At 39.4% G+C, this 15,510-nt stretch overlaps 1 protein-coding gene across 1 annotated transcript in view; it reads right to left on the reverse strand.

Annotated features, from left to right (window-relative positions):
• Positions 1-14,710, reverse strand: part of LOC148368582 (aryl hydrocarbon receptor-like) — a 57,163-nt gene extending 42,453 nt beyond the window's left edge. The window contains exons 1-2 of the mRNA XM_088330558.1: positions 14,622-14,710; positions 8,878-9,065 (exon numbers count right to left, since the gene is read on the reverse strand). Of these exons, the coding sequence (XP_088186684.1) occupies positions 8,878-9,065; positions 14,622-14,662 (229 nt within the window). The 5' untranslated portion in view covers positions 14,663-14,710. The remainder of the gene's footprint in view (positions 1-8,877; positions 9,066-14,621) is intronic.
• Positions 14,711-15,510: the final 800 nt, after the last annotated feature.

Below are 15,510 nucleotides of genomic sequence, written 5' to 3' on the forward strand. Positions count from 1 at the left end.
GGCCAAAACGTTGACCTACAATCACTCAAAGGCGGTGTTCAGATACAAGCGGGTGATTAAAAATTCGGCCTGCTTCTGACAGCGTCAGGTTTTCCTTTTTTTCGATACCGGTTTCTACCGACGAGGATACCTCAAACAGAATAAGGTTTCGTCTCCAAACTATACTCAAAATACCGTATTTTCACGACTCTGCACTATTGTACTATAGTGTTATTGCTACTGTTTACCTGACTTGTTTACCTGACAGCCCATTTTGCACATCTGGTTAGCTGCTCCTCTTGCACTCTTTGCACTACTGTAAAATACTATACATAGCCATAATTATTTAGTATATTATTAGTACCGTATTTTCCGCACTATAAGGCGCACCGGGTTATAGGGCGCACCCCGAAAAAAATCGTTTTTGGTCCTATTTTTGACATACATAAGACGCACCGGATTATAAGGCGCTACGATGGGAACGTCGAGAAAACAGTCGGATGGTTCAGTCCAACTTATTACCCCCTTAACATTCCCAAAGTTCGCAAAGACGCAAATACGTGTCGAGAACACGTGCGGATGCGGTGTCCGTACGATGTCACTCAAATGCATCGTTCCATCATTCGGAAGGTTAAAGTCTTGGGATTCAAGAAATGCCATCCATTCCTTAGTTTCTATTTTCTTTTTCGCTCGCAACTTTACTGTGCATATGACAATAAACACTTGGAATTGAGTTGAATTTAAAAATAGACACTCCATTCCATCCATTATCTGCACCGCTTATCACAGAAACATCGAGTTCAGTCTGAAACAAGATACAGGGACAATATAAAACCCGGAGTAGCTCACCGAAGTCGTTGTGTTCATAATAATGTGCAGCCAATGTCCTCTGATATCCGTGAGTACAGTAAATCCAGGAGAATAAAATAATTACAAATACAGAATAGAAAAAAATGCTTTCTGTGTGCCGTCAGCCACGTGCTATTCGCATTCATCTTTTTCGGCCAATTGCAGGCTTTGTTTTGCCGTTTAAGCCAATGCCAGCCTGTAAATGACAAAAAGGATCCGCCTCTTGACCTCCGAATAACTTTAGCCAATAGTGATCCATTCAACTGATGATTGACACGTCTTTTTGGGCCAATTGCAGGCTTTGTTTTGCCATTCAAGCCAATGCCAGCCTGTAAATGATAAAAAGGATCCGCCCCTTGACCTCCGAATAACTTTAGCCAATAGTAGTCCATTCAAATGATGATTGACACATTGGTTAGCCAATGAAACGCCGGTATATAAATCCCAGCATACACCGCGGACTTGGCGTTCGGGGGAAAATCGAGTCGGCGGCGGCAAGTTAGTTGCAAGACTTTGCGACTTAATATTGATCCATATATAAGGCGCACTGTATTATAAGGCGCATGGTCTGCTTTTGAAAAAAATAAAGGCTTTTAGGTTTTTATTTATATTTATATCTGTACATTCAAGGACACTGTGCAGGTCAGATGTATCGACATTTCGTTCTGACCGTGCGCCTTATAATACAGTGCGCCTTATATATGGATCAATATTAAGTCGCAAAGTCTTGAAACTAAGGCAAGCAGCCGCCGACTCGATTTTCCCCCGAAGGCGAATTCGTCCGCGGTGTATGCTAGGATATATATACCGGCGTTTCATTTCCTAACTAATGTGTCAATCATCATTTGAATCAGTCACTATTGGCTAAAGTTATTCGGAGGTCAAGGGGCGGATCCTTTTTATCATTTACAGCAGGGGTGTCAAACTCATTTGAACTCGGGGGCCACACCATAGAACAAATATTCTGTCGGCGGCCGGACAAGTAGATGAAAGAGAAAGAAAGAGAGATAAAGAAATAAGAGAAAGAGGGAGGGAAAAGGAGAGAGGGCGGGGCAAAGAAAGAAAAAGAGAGAGAGGGAGAGAGCGTGAGAAACAAAAATAAAAAGTCATGAGAGAGGGGGGAAAAGAAAGGGAGAGGAAGATAGAAATCCAAAGAGAAATAGAAAGACAGAGGGAGAGAAAAGAGAAAAGAAAGCGCGAAGGTTAGGAAGAGAGAAAGAGAGAGAAAAGGAAAAAAGGAAGTTAGAGCAAAAGAGGGTAAAAGACACAAAGAGAGAGAAAGAGACAAAAAACAACAAAGGAAGAGAAAAAGAGAGACACAGAGAGTGAAACACAGAGTGGGAGAAAAAGGGTGGAAAAGAAAGAGAGAGAGAGAGAGAGAGAGAAATAAATACAAGTACAGTGTCTTTGTGAGAGGCACCTGGCTTTGGCAACATCAACTTGACATATTTCAACCTACAGCTTGTTTTTCTCTTGCGCTTCTCTGAGTGTTGTCTCGCGGGCCAGATTCAATCCCTTAGCGGGCCTAATCTGGCCCGCGGGCCGCTTGTTTGACACCTGTGATTTACAGGCTCGCACAGGCTAAAGGGGCGAAACAAAGCCTGCAATTGGCCGAAAAAGATGAATGTGAATCACACGTTGGGTTGCACTGCGGCATAGAGAAAACATTTTTACTCCTGTAGTCTGTATTTGTAAACAGGAATTATGGGGCTAGCTAAACAGACAGCTAGCAACAAGCAACATCCATCGATGCAGATGCTTCCCGTCTGATTCTTTTCTTTTGTCGGCATTATTGCGTGTTTTGGAGTGTCTAAATATTTTACACGGTTGGATTTACTACACTCATGGCTGTAAGAGGACCATGGTTGCGTATTATTATAGAATGTGATGGCTGCAAGACGACTTTGGTGAGCTACTTTATAATTTCCCGTCTGAATGTTAAGGGGTTAATACGTTTGACTGAACTATCTGACTGTTTTGTCGACGTTCCCACTGTAGCGCCTTATAGTCCGGTGCTGTCGCGCGGGAGACCGGACCAGAACGGAGGCAGGAGGCAGGAAGGGAGAACTCAATTGCGTTGCCGATCAAAACTTTTATTTACCAAAATAAAAGTCGTCTAAAACTCAGGGACAAGACAGAACAAACAGGCTTTAACAAAAACGTGCAAACACAGGTTTCTTCCGACTCAAACAAAACAGGACAGAGCAAAACAGAATGGGAAATGCAGACAAAAAATGCAAAACAGAAAATGCAATGAGCCAGCACCCGCAAAACCCACAACCCACCCTTAAGTAGCACACACGTAAGTTAGCTGATCTGCTTCAGCTGGTGCCCAGGGGGCGGGGCCAGCCTGTCGCCATGGCGACCATGCTGGACATGACAGGTGCGCCTTGTGTATGGAAAATATAGGACAAAAATATATTTTTGGGGGGTGCGCCTTATAACCCGGTGCGCCTTATAGTCGTGAAAATACGGTACTCCAAAAATCCAATGACCTAGACTCCATTGCAGCCTGGTCATCCTGGAAGGGGGATAACCTCATGTGCAGTCCTTTCTCAAAGTTTGTTCATTTTCCTCATGCTAGGTTTTTGAGTTTTCCCTTGCCCTCATGTAGGTTTTAGATCAGGGGATGCTGTCATAATAGTCTGTAGTTTGCAATAGTCTGTGGTTTGTGCAGCCCTTTGAGACTCCCTTTGATCAAGGGCTTCACAAATAAACATGACTTGACTTGAGGTTTTTGAGTTTTCCCTTGCCCTTATGTAGATTTTAGATCAGGGGATGCTGTCATAATAGTCTGTAGTTTGCAATAGTCTGTGGTTTGTGCAGCTCTTTGAGACTCCTTGTGATTAAGGACTTCACAAATAAACATGACTTGACTTGAGGTTTTTGAGTTTTCCCTTGCCCTCATGTAGGTTTTAGATCAGGGGATGGTGTATTTTTTGTAGTTTTACTGTAAATATTAAGTAGTATAATTGTAGTATTTTGTAGTTTTAATCTAGTATTTTTGTAGTATTACTCTCGTTATTGTGCTTTTGTAGTATTTTTGTTGTATTTCCATAGTTGTAATTTTATATTATACTTTTACTGCAGTATTTTTGTCGTATTTCCAAAGCTGTAAATTTGTATTGTAGTATTCCTGAAGTATTTTTGTAGTATAACTATAGTCTTACTCTATTATTTTTTGTAGTTTTACTGTAAGTGTTTTGCATTATTACTGTAGTGTTTTTTAGTATTACTCTAGTAATTTTGTAGTATAGCTAAAGTCTTACTGTCGAATTTTTTGTAGTTTTACCGTAAAGGTTTTGTAGTATTACTGTAGTGTTTTTTAGTATCACTCGAGTATTTTTGTAGTATTACTCTAGCATTTGTGTTGTAGTATTACTATAGAACCTTTGCAGTATTTCTGTAAATTTACAATAGTATTTTTAAGTATAATTATAGTAATTTTGTAGTATTACTACAGTTTTTCTGTAGTATTTCTATTGTTGTAATTTTCTATTATAGTTTTACTGTAGTATTTTTGTAGTATTACTCTCGTTATTGTGCTGTTGTATTAGTATAGGACTTTTGTAGTATTTTTGTAGAATAACAATAGCATTTTTGTTGTATTTCCATAGTTGTAATTTTATATTATACTTTTACTGCAGTATTTTTGTCGTATTTCCAAAGCTGTAAATTTGTATTGTAGTATTCCTGAAGTATTTTTGTAGTATAGCTAAAGTCTTACTGTCGTATTTTTTGTAGTTTTACCGTAAAGATTTTGTAGTATTACTGTAGTGTTTTTTAGTATCACTCGAGTATTTTTGTAGTATTACTCTAGCATTTGTGTTGTAGTATTACTATAGAACTTTTGCAGTATTTCTGTAAATTTACAATAGTATTTTTAAGTATCATTATAGTAATTTTGTAGTATTACTACAGTTTTTCTGTAGTATTTCTATTGTTGTAATTTTCTATTATAGTTTTACTGTAGTATTTTTGTAGTATTACTCTCGTTATTGTGCTGTTGTATTAGTATAGGACAACGGGTCAGGTGTATCGACATTTCGTTCTGTGTACATTGTTACAAAGAATGACAATACAAAGGAAATTATTATTATTATTATTATTAGTAGTATTTTTGTTGTATTTCCATAGTTGTAATTTTATATTATAGTTTTACTGCGGTATTTTTGTCGTATTTCCAAAGCTGTAAATTATTATTGTATTATTCCTGAAGTATTTTTGTAGTATAGCTAAAGTCTTACTGTCGTATTTTTTTGTAGTTTTACCGTAAAGGTTTTGTAGTATTACTGTAGTGTTTTTTAGTATCACTCGAGTATTTTTGTAGTATTACTCTAGCATTTGTGTTGTAGTATTACTATAGAACTTTTGTAGCATTTTTGTAGATTTACAATAGTATTTTTAAGTATCACTATAGTAATTTTGTAGTATTACTACAGTTTTTCTGTAGTATTTCCATAGTTGTAATTTTCTATTATAGTTTTACTGTAGTATTTTTGTAGTATTACTCTCGTTATTGTGCTGTTGTATTAGTATAGGACTTTTGTAGTATTTTTGTAGAATAACAATAGTATTTTTGTTGTATTTCCATAGTTGTAATTTTATATTATACTTTTACTGCAGTATTTTTGTCATATTTCCAAAGCTGTAAATTTGTATTGTATTATTCCTGAAGTATTTTTGTAGTATAGCTAAAGTCTTACTGTCGTATTTTTTTGTAGTTTTACCGTAAAGGTTTTGTAGTATTACTGTAGTGTTTTTTAGTATCACTCGAGTATTTTTGTAGTATTACTCTAGCATTTGTGTTGTAGTATTACTATAGAACTTTTGCAGTATTTCTGTAAATTTACAATAGTATTTTTAAGTATCATTATAGTAATTTTGTAGTATTACTACAGTTTTTCTGTAGTATTTCTATTGTTGTAATTTTCTATTATAGTTTTACTGTAGTATTTTTGTAGTATTACTCTCGTTATTGTGCTGTTGTATTAGTATAGGACTTTTGTAGTATTTTTGTAGAATAACAATAGCATTTTTGTTGTATTTCCATAGTTGTAATTTTATATTATACTTTTACTGCAGTATTTTTGTCGTATTTCCAAAGCTGTAAATTTGTATTGTAGTATTCCTGAAGTATTTTTGTAGTATAGCTAAAGTCTTACTGTCGTATTTTTTGTAGTTTTACCGTAAAGGTTTTGTAGTATTACTGTAGTGTTTTTTAGTATCACTCGAGTATTTTTGTAGTATTACTCTAGCATTTGTGTTGTAGTATTACTATAGAACTTTTGTAGCATTTTTGTAAATTTACAATAGTATTTTTAAGTATCACTATAGTAATTTTGTAGTATTACTACAGTTTTTCTGTAGTATTTCTATTGTTGTAATTTTCTATTATAGTTTTACTGTAGTATTTTTGTAGTATTACTCTCGTTAATGTGCTGTTGTATTAGTATAGGACTTTTGTAGTATTTTTGTAGAATAACAATAGTATTTTTGTTGTATTTCCATAGTTGTAATTTTATATTATAATTTTACTGCAGTATTTTTGTCGTATTTCCAAAGCTGTAAATTTGTATTGTATTATTCCTGAAGTATTTTAGTAGTATAGCTAAAGTCTTACTGTCGAATTTTTTGTAGTTTTACCGTAAAGGTTTTGTAGTATTACTGTAGTGTTTTTTAGTATCACTCGAGTATTTTTGTAGTATTACTCTAGCATTTGTGTTGTAGTATTACTATAGAACTTTTGTAGCATTTTTGTAGATTTACAATAGTATTTTTAGGTATCACTATAGTATTTTTGTAGTATTACTACAGTTTTTCTGTAGTATTTCCAGAGTTGTAATTTTCTATTATAGTTTTACTGTAGTATTGTAGTATTTCCATAGCTGTAATTTTGTTTCTTTAGTATTACTGAAGTATTTTTGTTGTTACACTGTCATATTTTGCAATATTATGGTTGTACTTCTGTAGTTTTAATGTATTATTTTTGTAGTATTAAAAAGTATTGTTGTAGTAGTCTGTAGTTTCCCATAGTCTGTGGTCTGAGCAGCCCTTTGAGACTCTTTGTGATTAAGGGTGTCACCAATAAACAGGACTTGACTTGATTTGCACCATGTAGTACAAGAAATACGGTATACATTTTCTTATTTTACTGACAAAAAAACAAGATAAAATTTAAAAAAATGCAAAAAAAACCTTACTTAAAACGTACAATGTCTTTCCTTACTAAAGGCGTGTGTAGGCAGTAGCTCAGGAGGTAGAGCGCTCGTCTTGGGATCAAGGGATCCCAGTTCGAATCCCGGCTCGTCCGTGTTACATGTCGAAGTGTCCTTGGGTAAGACACTGAACCCCTAATACCCCCAATATGCAGGTTAGCGTCTTACATGGCTGCAATACAAGGCCGCTATTGGGAAATGTGAAGCACACTGTAAAGCGTTTTGGGAAGTCATTGACTTGAAAAGCGCTATAGAAATGCAGATCATTTCATTTCATTTCATTTAAAAGTGTCGTTTTTCTAAAGTTTTTCTAAAGTTTTTCTAAAGTTTTAAGTTGAATTTGTTGGCAAGTTGCTTCAGTGCTATATTTTGTATGTTTAAGGTTTATATAAGTATGTTTATGGCTTCTAGAAGTAACTTGGATTGTTTTATACTAAAAAATTAACATTTCACAAAATAATATGCCCTATAAAGATAAATAAAGTTGAGATTAACTTACTTTTGGAAGACAGGCTTCAAGAGGACCTCCTTCAAGGTAAAAAGTGGCCGAAAAAAAAACATCCAACCATTTTCTCAACCGCATCAAGCTTTCTTATTCCGTATTCGTTTTTGTTGGAGTTATATACATATATTTATCCTACAGTTGACATTAATATGTTATAAGTGTTCTCAGCCCTTTTTGTATAGTTTTCAGCCGTAAGCTGTTCTTCAAGGCCATGAGTTGTTTTTTTGTTTCTGTCTCTTTCACATTCCAGTGGGTGCACCCTGACCTGTGCATGCCATAACTCAAGTTGTTTTTCTCCAAGAACCTTAATATTAGAAGGGAGGGTTCGGGGACTTGTTCAGAGCGAGGAGGAGATTTGTAACAGCCTGGTCTCCGCCGCTCTCATGATAATGATTAATAAAATAACCAATTCTCAATGACCGATTCTCTATGTCTTCTTTTATTTCAGAGCGTTTTATTAAAAATGTTGGGGACTTAAACCCAACAGTTTTCTTTACACTTTACACCAACCATAATTAAAGTTGAGTTTAACTTTTGGAAGATGGGTTTCGAGAGTTAGGCGACGTCCTTTTTAGGGGCGGCAGTCGATCAGGAGGTAGAGCGCTCGTCTTGGGATCAAGAAATCGCAGTTCGATTCCCGGCTCCTCCGTGTTACATGTCGAAGTGTCCTTGGGTAAGACACTGAACCCCTAATACCCCCAATAAGCAGGTTAGCGCCTTACATGGCTGCACGGCCGCTATTGGGAAATGTGAAGCGCACTGTAAAGCGCTTTGGGAAGTCTTGACTTGAAAAGCGCGATATAAATGCAGATCATTTCATTTCATGTCCTCCTCCGTGGTATAAAATGGGCGAAAGAAAGCAATCCAACCATTTTCTCAACCGCATCAGGCTTTCCTATTCCACTTTCATTTCAGAAGAAACGGCTGGCCTCTTCTTTACACTTTACACCAATCATATTAAATGGATGCACGAGATATTTAACAATAAAAACGTCTCTTACTGCGCTGGAGATACAGTATAGTATGTTTACACGCGAACTAGGAAGAGGAAGTGGTTTTCTTCTTCTGGGTGGATGCTGGGTGCGCTCTCACAGCGCCACACTGTGGCAGAAAGAAGCACTACAGTACTGTCGTGTACTCGAAATAAAGGCGCACACGATACAAAATCTAACTTACAGCAATGTCCGGATATTTTTCGACATCCCGAATTTTTTTTGGGTATCTACCGTTTCGTAACTCGAATGTTCGTGAGTAGGGGAGCGTCTGTAGGACATTTCTCATCAGCGTGACAAACATGGATATCGATCGACTTTCTTCAATTCTTACCGGAGAAGAAGTTTTTGGTGCGGATGTAGCTGACGCTGAGCCTGAGGATGGACAATTTGTCCAAATTGGAGACGACGTCCTCGGGGAAAGGAAGCAAGCCGGCTAGCCGTTCCAGTTCCGAGTTTAGCCGGTCCCGGTGACGCTTGGACGGATTGGACTTGTCCCCTTCGGTCGGGACGGCTTTGGTTCTGTTTGGAAAGGAGAGCATGCAAATACTGCATTTGACAGACTTTAAGATTGTTAGACATTCGGAGGGGCACGAGAGTGAACGCGGTGACATCAGGAGCCTCCTTTAAAAAAGACTATGTACGCAAAAAACAAGGCGTAGGCCACAGGTGTCAAACAGGCGGCCCGTGGGCCAGATCAGGCCCGCTAAGGGATTGAATCCGGCCCGCGAGCCAACATTCAGAGAAGCGCAAGAGAAAAACAAGCTGCAGGTTGAAATATGTCAACTTGATGTTGCCAAAGCCAGGTGCCTCGAACAAAGACACTGTACTTTTATTTAGCTCTCTCTCTCTCTCTCTGTCTCTCTCTATCTCTGTGTCTGTCTCTGTGTCTGTCTCTGTCTGTCTCTGTCTCTCTCTGTCTGTCTCTCTCTCTGTCTGTCTCTCTGTCTCTGTCTGTCTCTCTCTCTGTCTGTCTGTCTCTTTCTCTCTGTCTGTCTGTCTCTCTCTGTCTGTCTCTCTCTCTGTCTGTCTGTCTCTCTCCCCTTTTTTTCCCACTCTGTCTCTTTCACTCTCCGTGTCTCTCTTTTTCTCTTCCATTGTTGCTCTTTGTCTCTTTCTCTCTCTCTCCCCTTTTCTCCCACTCTGTCTCTTTCACTCTCCGTGTCTCTCTCTTTCTCTTCCATTGTTGCTCTTTGTCTCTTTCTCTCTCTGTGTCTTTTTAACTTCTTTTGCTCTAACTTCCTTTTTTCCTTTTCTCTCTTTTCTCTCTCTCTCTCTCTTCATACCCTTTGCACTTTTTTTCTCTTTTCTCTCCTTCTGTCTTTCTATTTAATTTTGGATTTCTCTCTTCCTCCCCCTTTCTTTTCCCCCTCTCTCACGACTTTTTATCTTTTGTTTCTCACGCTCTCTCCCTCTCTCTCTTTTTCTTCCTTTGTCCCGCCTTCTCTCCTTTTCCCTCCCTCTTTCTCTTAGTACTTCATCTCTTTTTCTTTCTCTTAAATCTACTAGTCTTAAATCTACTTGTGTGGCCCCCGAGTTAAAATGAGTTTGACACCCCTGGCGTAGGCTATCTGCTAGCAACGCTTGGTATTTTAAAAAAACAAACTAAGTGGAGACTTTTGAATGAATACAACTTTATTTCAAACATGAGAAAAACAAAAACAGTCAAGGAGAAGGAGAAGGAAATGAGAAGAAGAAGGAGGAGGAGGCGGAGAAGAAGAAAGAGATGAGGAAGGAGGAGCAGGAGAAGAAGAAGGAGATGTAGATGGAGGAGAAGAAAAAGTAGAAGAAAACCACCAAGAATGAGAAGAAGAAGAAGGAGATGTAGAAGGAGGAGAAGAACGATGAGAAGAAGGGGACAGAGGAGAAGAAGAAGAACAGGACAAAGGAGAAGAAGACGAAGAAAAAGACGATAGAGAAGAAGATGTAGAAAAAGACGTAGACGAAGACGAAGGAGAAGAAGACGAACAAGAAGAAAAAGGAGGAGGAGAAGACAAAGGAGAAGGAGACGGAGGAGAAGAAAAAGAAGGAAAAGCAGGAGAAGAAAAAGAAGAACAAAAAGACGGGGGAGAACAAGACAAGAAAAAAGTTAAAGAAGATGACGAAGAAGAAGAAGGAGAAGATGAAGGAAAAGGAGACGGAGGAGAAGAAGAGAATGAAGAAGAAGAAGGAGGAGAAGATGAAGGAGAAGAAGAAGGAGAAGAAGACAAAGAATAAGAAGAAGAAGACGAAGGAAAAGGTGATGGAGGAGAAGAAGAAGAAAATTAAGAAGAAGAAGGAGGAGAAGAAGAAGGAGAAGAAAAAGACGAAGGAGAAGACGGAGAAGAAGAAGAAAAAATAAAGAAGAAGAAGAAGTAGGAAATGTGAAGAAGAAGAAGGAGAAGAAGACACAGGAGAAGAAGGAGACTTAGAAGAAGAAGAAGGAGAAGAAGACAGGGGAGAAGAAGAAGGAGAAGAAGAAAGAGAAGAAGAAGACAAAGATGAAGAGAAAGGAGAAGAAGACAAAGAAGAAGAAGACGAAGGAGAAGAAGACAAAGAAGAAGAACAAGGAGAAGACAAAGGAGAAGGACGAGGAGGGGGAGGAGAAGAAGTTTTTCCCTCCCCTGTGGTCAAGAGTCTGGGTGTCCTCCTGGACAGTGCCCTCTCCTTCAACCCTCATATAAATAACATCACCTCTTATTTCCAAATGCGCTCCATCAACCGTCTTCGCCCCTGCCTCGCCTTCCACCACACTGCCATCCTCATCCATAGCCTTGTCACCTCATGCCTCCATTACTTCAATTCCCTCCTCTACGGTTTAACTCAAAAGTCCCTCCATAAACTTCAGCAGGTCCATGAGCGCTACACACACCATCACCTAAACCAGGGGTGTCAAACTCATTTGAACTCGGGGTGGGGGGCACACGATAGAACAAACATTCTGTCGGGGGCCGGACTAGTAGATTAAAGAGAAAGAAAAAGAGAGATAAAAAAATAAGAGAAAGAGGGAGGGAAAAGGAGAGAGGGCGGGGCAAAGAAAGATAGGGCGTGAGAAACAAAAGATAAAAGGTCGTGAGAGAGGAGGAAAAGAAAGGGAGAGGAAGAAAAGATCCAAAGAGAAATAGAAAGACAGAAGGAGAGAAAAGAGAAAAGAAAGCGCGAAGGGTAGGAAGAGAGAAAGAGAAAAGGAAAAAAGGAAGTTAGAGCAAAAGAAGTTAAAAAGACACAGAGAGAGAAAGAAACAAAGAGCAACCAAGGAAGAGAAAAAGAGAGACACAGAGAGTGAAAGAGACAGACGAAGAGTGGAAGAAAACGGGTGAGAGAGAGAGAGAGAGAGAGAGAGAAAAAGATAAAAAGTCGTGAGAGAGGGGAAAAAGAAAGGGAGAGGAAGAAAAGATCCAAAGAGAAATAGAAAGACAGAAGGAGAGAAAAGAGAAAAGAAAGCGCAAAGGGTAGGAAGAGAGAAAGAGAAGAAAGAGAAAAGGAAAAAAGGAAGTTAGAGCAAAAGAAGTTAAAAAGACACAGAGAGAGAGAAAGAGACAAAGAGCAACAAAGGAAGAGAAAAGAGAGACACAAAGAGTGAAAGAAAAAGAGACAGAGTGGGAGAAAAGAGTGGATAGGAAAGAGAGAGAGAGAGAACTAAATACAAGTACAGTGTCTTTGTTCGAGGCACCTTTCTTTGGCCACATCAAGTTGACATATTTCAACCTGCAGCTTGCTTTTCTCTTGCACTCCTCTGAGTGTTATCTCGCGGTCCGGATTCAATCCCTTAGCGGGCCTGATCTGGCCCGCGGGCCGCCTCTTTGACAACTGTGACCTAAACCCTTTCGCCATCACATCACCCCTGTCCTTTAGCAACTCCATTAGCTCCCAATCATCCATATAATCGATTACAAAATCCTTCTCTACACCTACATTCATAACCTTGCCCCTCCCTACCTCTCCAACCTCCTTCACATTGCCACGCCATCCCGCACCCTCAAAACATCCTCCTCCCTCCATCTCACTATACCCTCTGCCCGTCTCAGCTCCATGGGAAGCTGAGCTCTCAGCCGCTCTGCCCCCCCAGCTCTGGAACTCATTGCCGCCCGACCCCCGGAATTTCGCCACCCCGTCCGCCTTCAAATCCGGACTTAAAACCCTCTTTTTCAGCCATGTTTAGCTGACTCTCATATCCTTTTTAACTCTACTTTCTTATTATTTGCTATTTATGACTTTCTTCTTTTATTTTACTGTAGTTTGGTATTCTGTGTACAGCGACCTTGAGTTTCCTGAAAGGCGCTTTGAAATAGAATGTATAATTATTATCATCATGATTAACATGTACATGGTGGCTGAGTCACGTTCTGAAGTCATGGGATCGAATCCAGCTAACAGCCTTCCTGTGCGGAGTTTGCATGTTCCCCCCGTGCTTGCGTGGATTTCCTCCAGGCACTCCCACATTCTAAAAAACATGCATGTCAGGTTAATTGGCCGGTCCAAATTGTCTCTAGGTGTGAATGAGCGATGTCCCCTGCCCACTGCTTGAAGATAGCTGGGATGGGCTCCAGCAACCCCGCGGCCCTACTGAGGATAAGCGGTGCAGATAATGGATGGATGGATGGATAATATGTACATAACACAATAATACAGAATTGTAGTGGAACTCGAAATTTTGAACGGCCAGTTATGGACTATTTCACATTAAATCAATAGTAACATCAAATATTACACAATACTCTAAAGCACAGGTGTTAATTAGGCGGCCCGTGGGCCAGATCAGGCCCGCTAAGGGATTGTAGCCGGCCCGCGAGACAACACAGAGAAGCGCGAGAGAAAAACAAGCTGCAGGATGAAATATGTCAACTTGATGAAGCCAAAGCCAGGTGCCTCGAACAAAGACACTGGACTTGTATTTATTTCTCCCTCTCTCTCTCTCTCTCTCTCTCTCTCTCTCTCTCTCTCTCTCTCTCTCTCTCTCTCTCTCTCTCTCTCTCTCTCTCTCTCTCTCTCTCTCTCTCTCTCTCTCTCTCTCTCTCTCTCTCCCCCTCTCTTTCTTTACCACCCCTTTCCTCCCACTCTGTCTCTGTCTCTTTCACTCTGTGTCTCTCTTTTTCTCTTCCTTTGTTGCTCTTTGTCTCTTTCTCTCTCTGTGTCTTTTAACTTATTTTGCTCTAACTTCCATTTTTCATTTTCTCCCTTTTCTCTTTCTCTCGTCATACCCTTTGCGCTTTCTTTGCTCTTTTCTCTCCTTCTGTCTTTCTATTTCTCTTTGGATTTCTTTCTTCCTCTCCCTTTCTTTTCCCCCTCTCTCACGACTTTTTATCTTGTTTTTTTCTCTCTCTCTCTCTCTCTCTCTCTCTCTCTCTCTCTCTCTCTCTTTCTCTCACCCCTTTTCTCCCACTCTGTCTCTGTCTCTTTCACTCTGTGTCTCTCTTTTTCTCTTCCTTTGTTGCTCTTTGTCTCTTTCTCTCTCTCTGTCTTTTAACTTCTTTTGCTCTAACTTCCATTTTTCCTTTTCTCTCTTTTCTCTTTCTCTCGTCCTACCCTTTGCGCTTTCTTTGCTCTTTTCTCTCCTTCTGTCTTTCTATTTCTCTTTGGATTTCTTTCTTCCTCTCCCTTTCTTACCCCCTCTCTCACGACTTCTCTTTTTATCTCTTTTGTTTCTCCCGCTCTCTCCCTCTCTCTCTTTTTCTTTCTTTGTCCCGCCCTCTCTCCTTTTCCCTCCCTCTTTCTCTTATTTCTTTATCCCTCTTTTTCTTTCTCTTTAATCTACTAGTCCGGCCCCCGACAGAATGTTTGTTCTATCGTGTGTCCCCCGAGTTCAAATGAGTTTGACACCCCTGCTCTAAAGTATATCAGTAACCACGTCCTTCAGTTTTTCTGACTGTTTTCCACTAAACTTCTTTCTTTAACAACTTGAAATGAAGGCTTTTAGTTTTTAGTGTCCCACTCCAAGATTTTAAGTGGCCCCCTTCTGGCCACCCCCTAGGAAACATTTCTAGAAGCGCCACTGTTGAAAAACACTGGCCCAGTGGTGAAATCATACACACTGTCCCTTTAAGTAATACATTCAAAAAAGACTAAGCAGGTATATCTGAAATAAAAATGTTTTTTTACCCTTTTGTAAGCGCTTTTCTCCTCTTGCGTCCGGCGTACATGATGAAGTGGAATTCATTCAAAATTCTTTGTCAAAAGTCGCAAAACAATAAAGACTTGGAATCACGTGATTGATTTTATGATAAAACAAGAAACGGGAGCGTTTGAAACAACGTCATTTCGTAGAGTTTAAACGAATTTTACGAAATGAATCTTAAAAAATTGGAAGCTAGCACAACAGACTCGTTCAAGGTAGACTCGGAATAGGGAGGGTGGCGGCGAGGGGCAACTACCCCACCCCTCCCCTTTAAGACCTCCCCGGTAAACCACGCCCACTGAGGAGCTTCACTCTCTGTTAACTGTACTGACATCTAGCGGACGCTAGGGAGAAGAGCATTATGAGCAGGGTTGGGTAGGGTTACTTTAACATGATTACTTTCAATGACTTTTGGATGACTCCAATAGCAAATATGCTAATAAAAGACAAAAGAAACTAAATCTGAATAAAAGTACTACATTTTGTGCAGGCTTGGGGAGTAACGGAACACAAAAATGATGTTGGCAAGCCGTTTGGATTTATTTTCATTTTGTTTCTGTCGCATTTGATGTTCGTTTTGCCAGAGATCAAAGAGATCAAAGCCAGGAGAGAAAGCTTACCACGTGTTGTGAGTCATCATTTGATTCATATTTAGTTTATTTTGTCTTTTATTAGCATATTTGGAATTGGAGTAAACCCAAAAGTAATTGAAAGCAATCCAGTTAAAGTAACCCTACCAACCCTGGTTACTACTGTGTTACTACTATGTTACTACTGTGATACTGCTACCTTACTACTGTGTTACTACTATGTTACTTCAGTACTGTGTTACTACTGTGTTACTACTGTGCTACTTCTGTGTTACTACTGTGA

Source organism: Urocampus carinirostris, chromosome 3 (assembly GCF_059441175.1).
Source record: "Urocampus carinirostris isolate Australia breed hairy pipefish chromosome 3, RoL_Ucar_1.0, whole genome shotgun sequence".
Lineage (NCBI taxonomy): Eukaryota > Metazoa > Chordata > Actinopteri > Syngnathiformes > Syngnathidae > Urocampus > Urocampus carinirostris.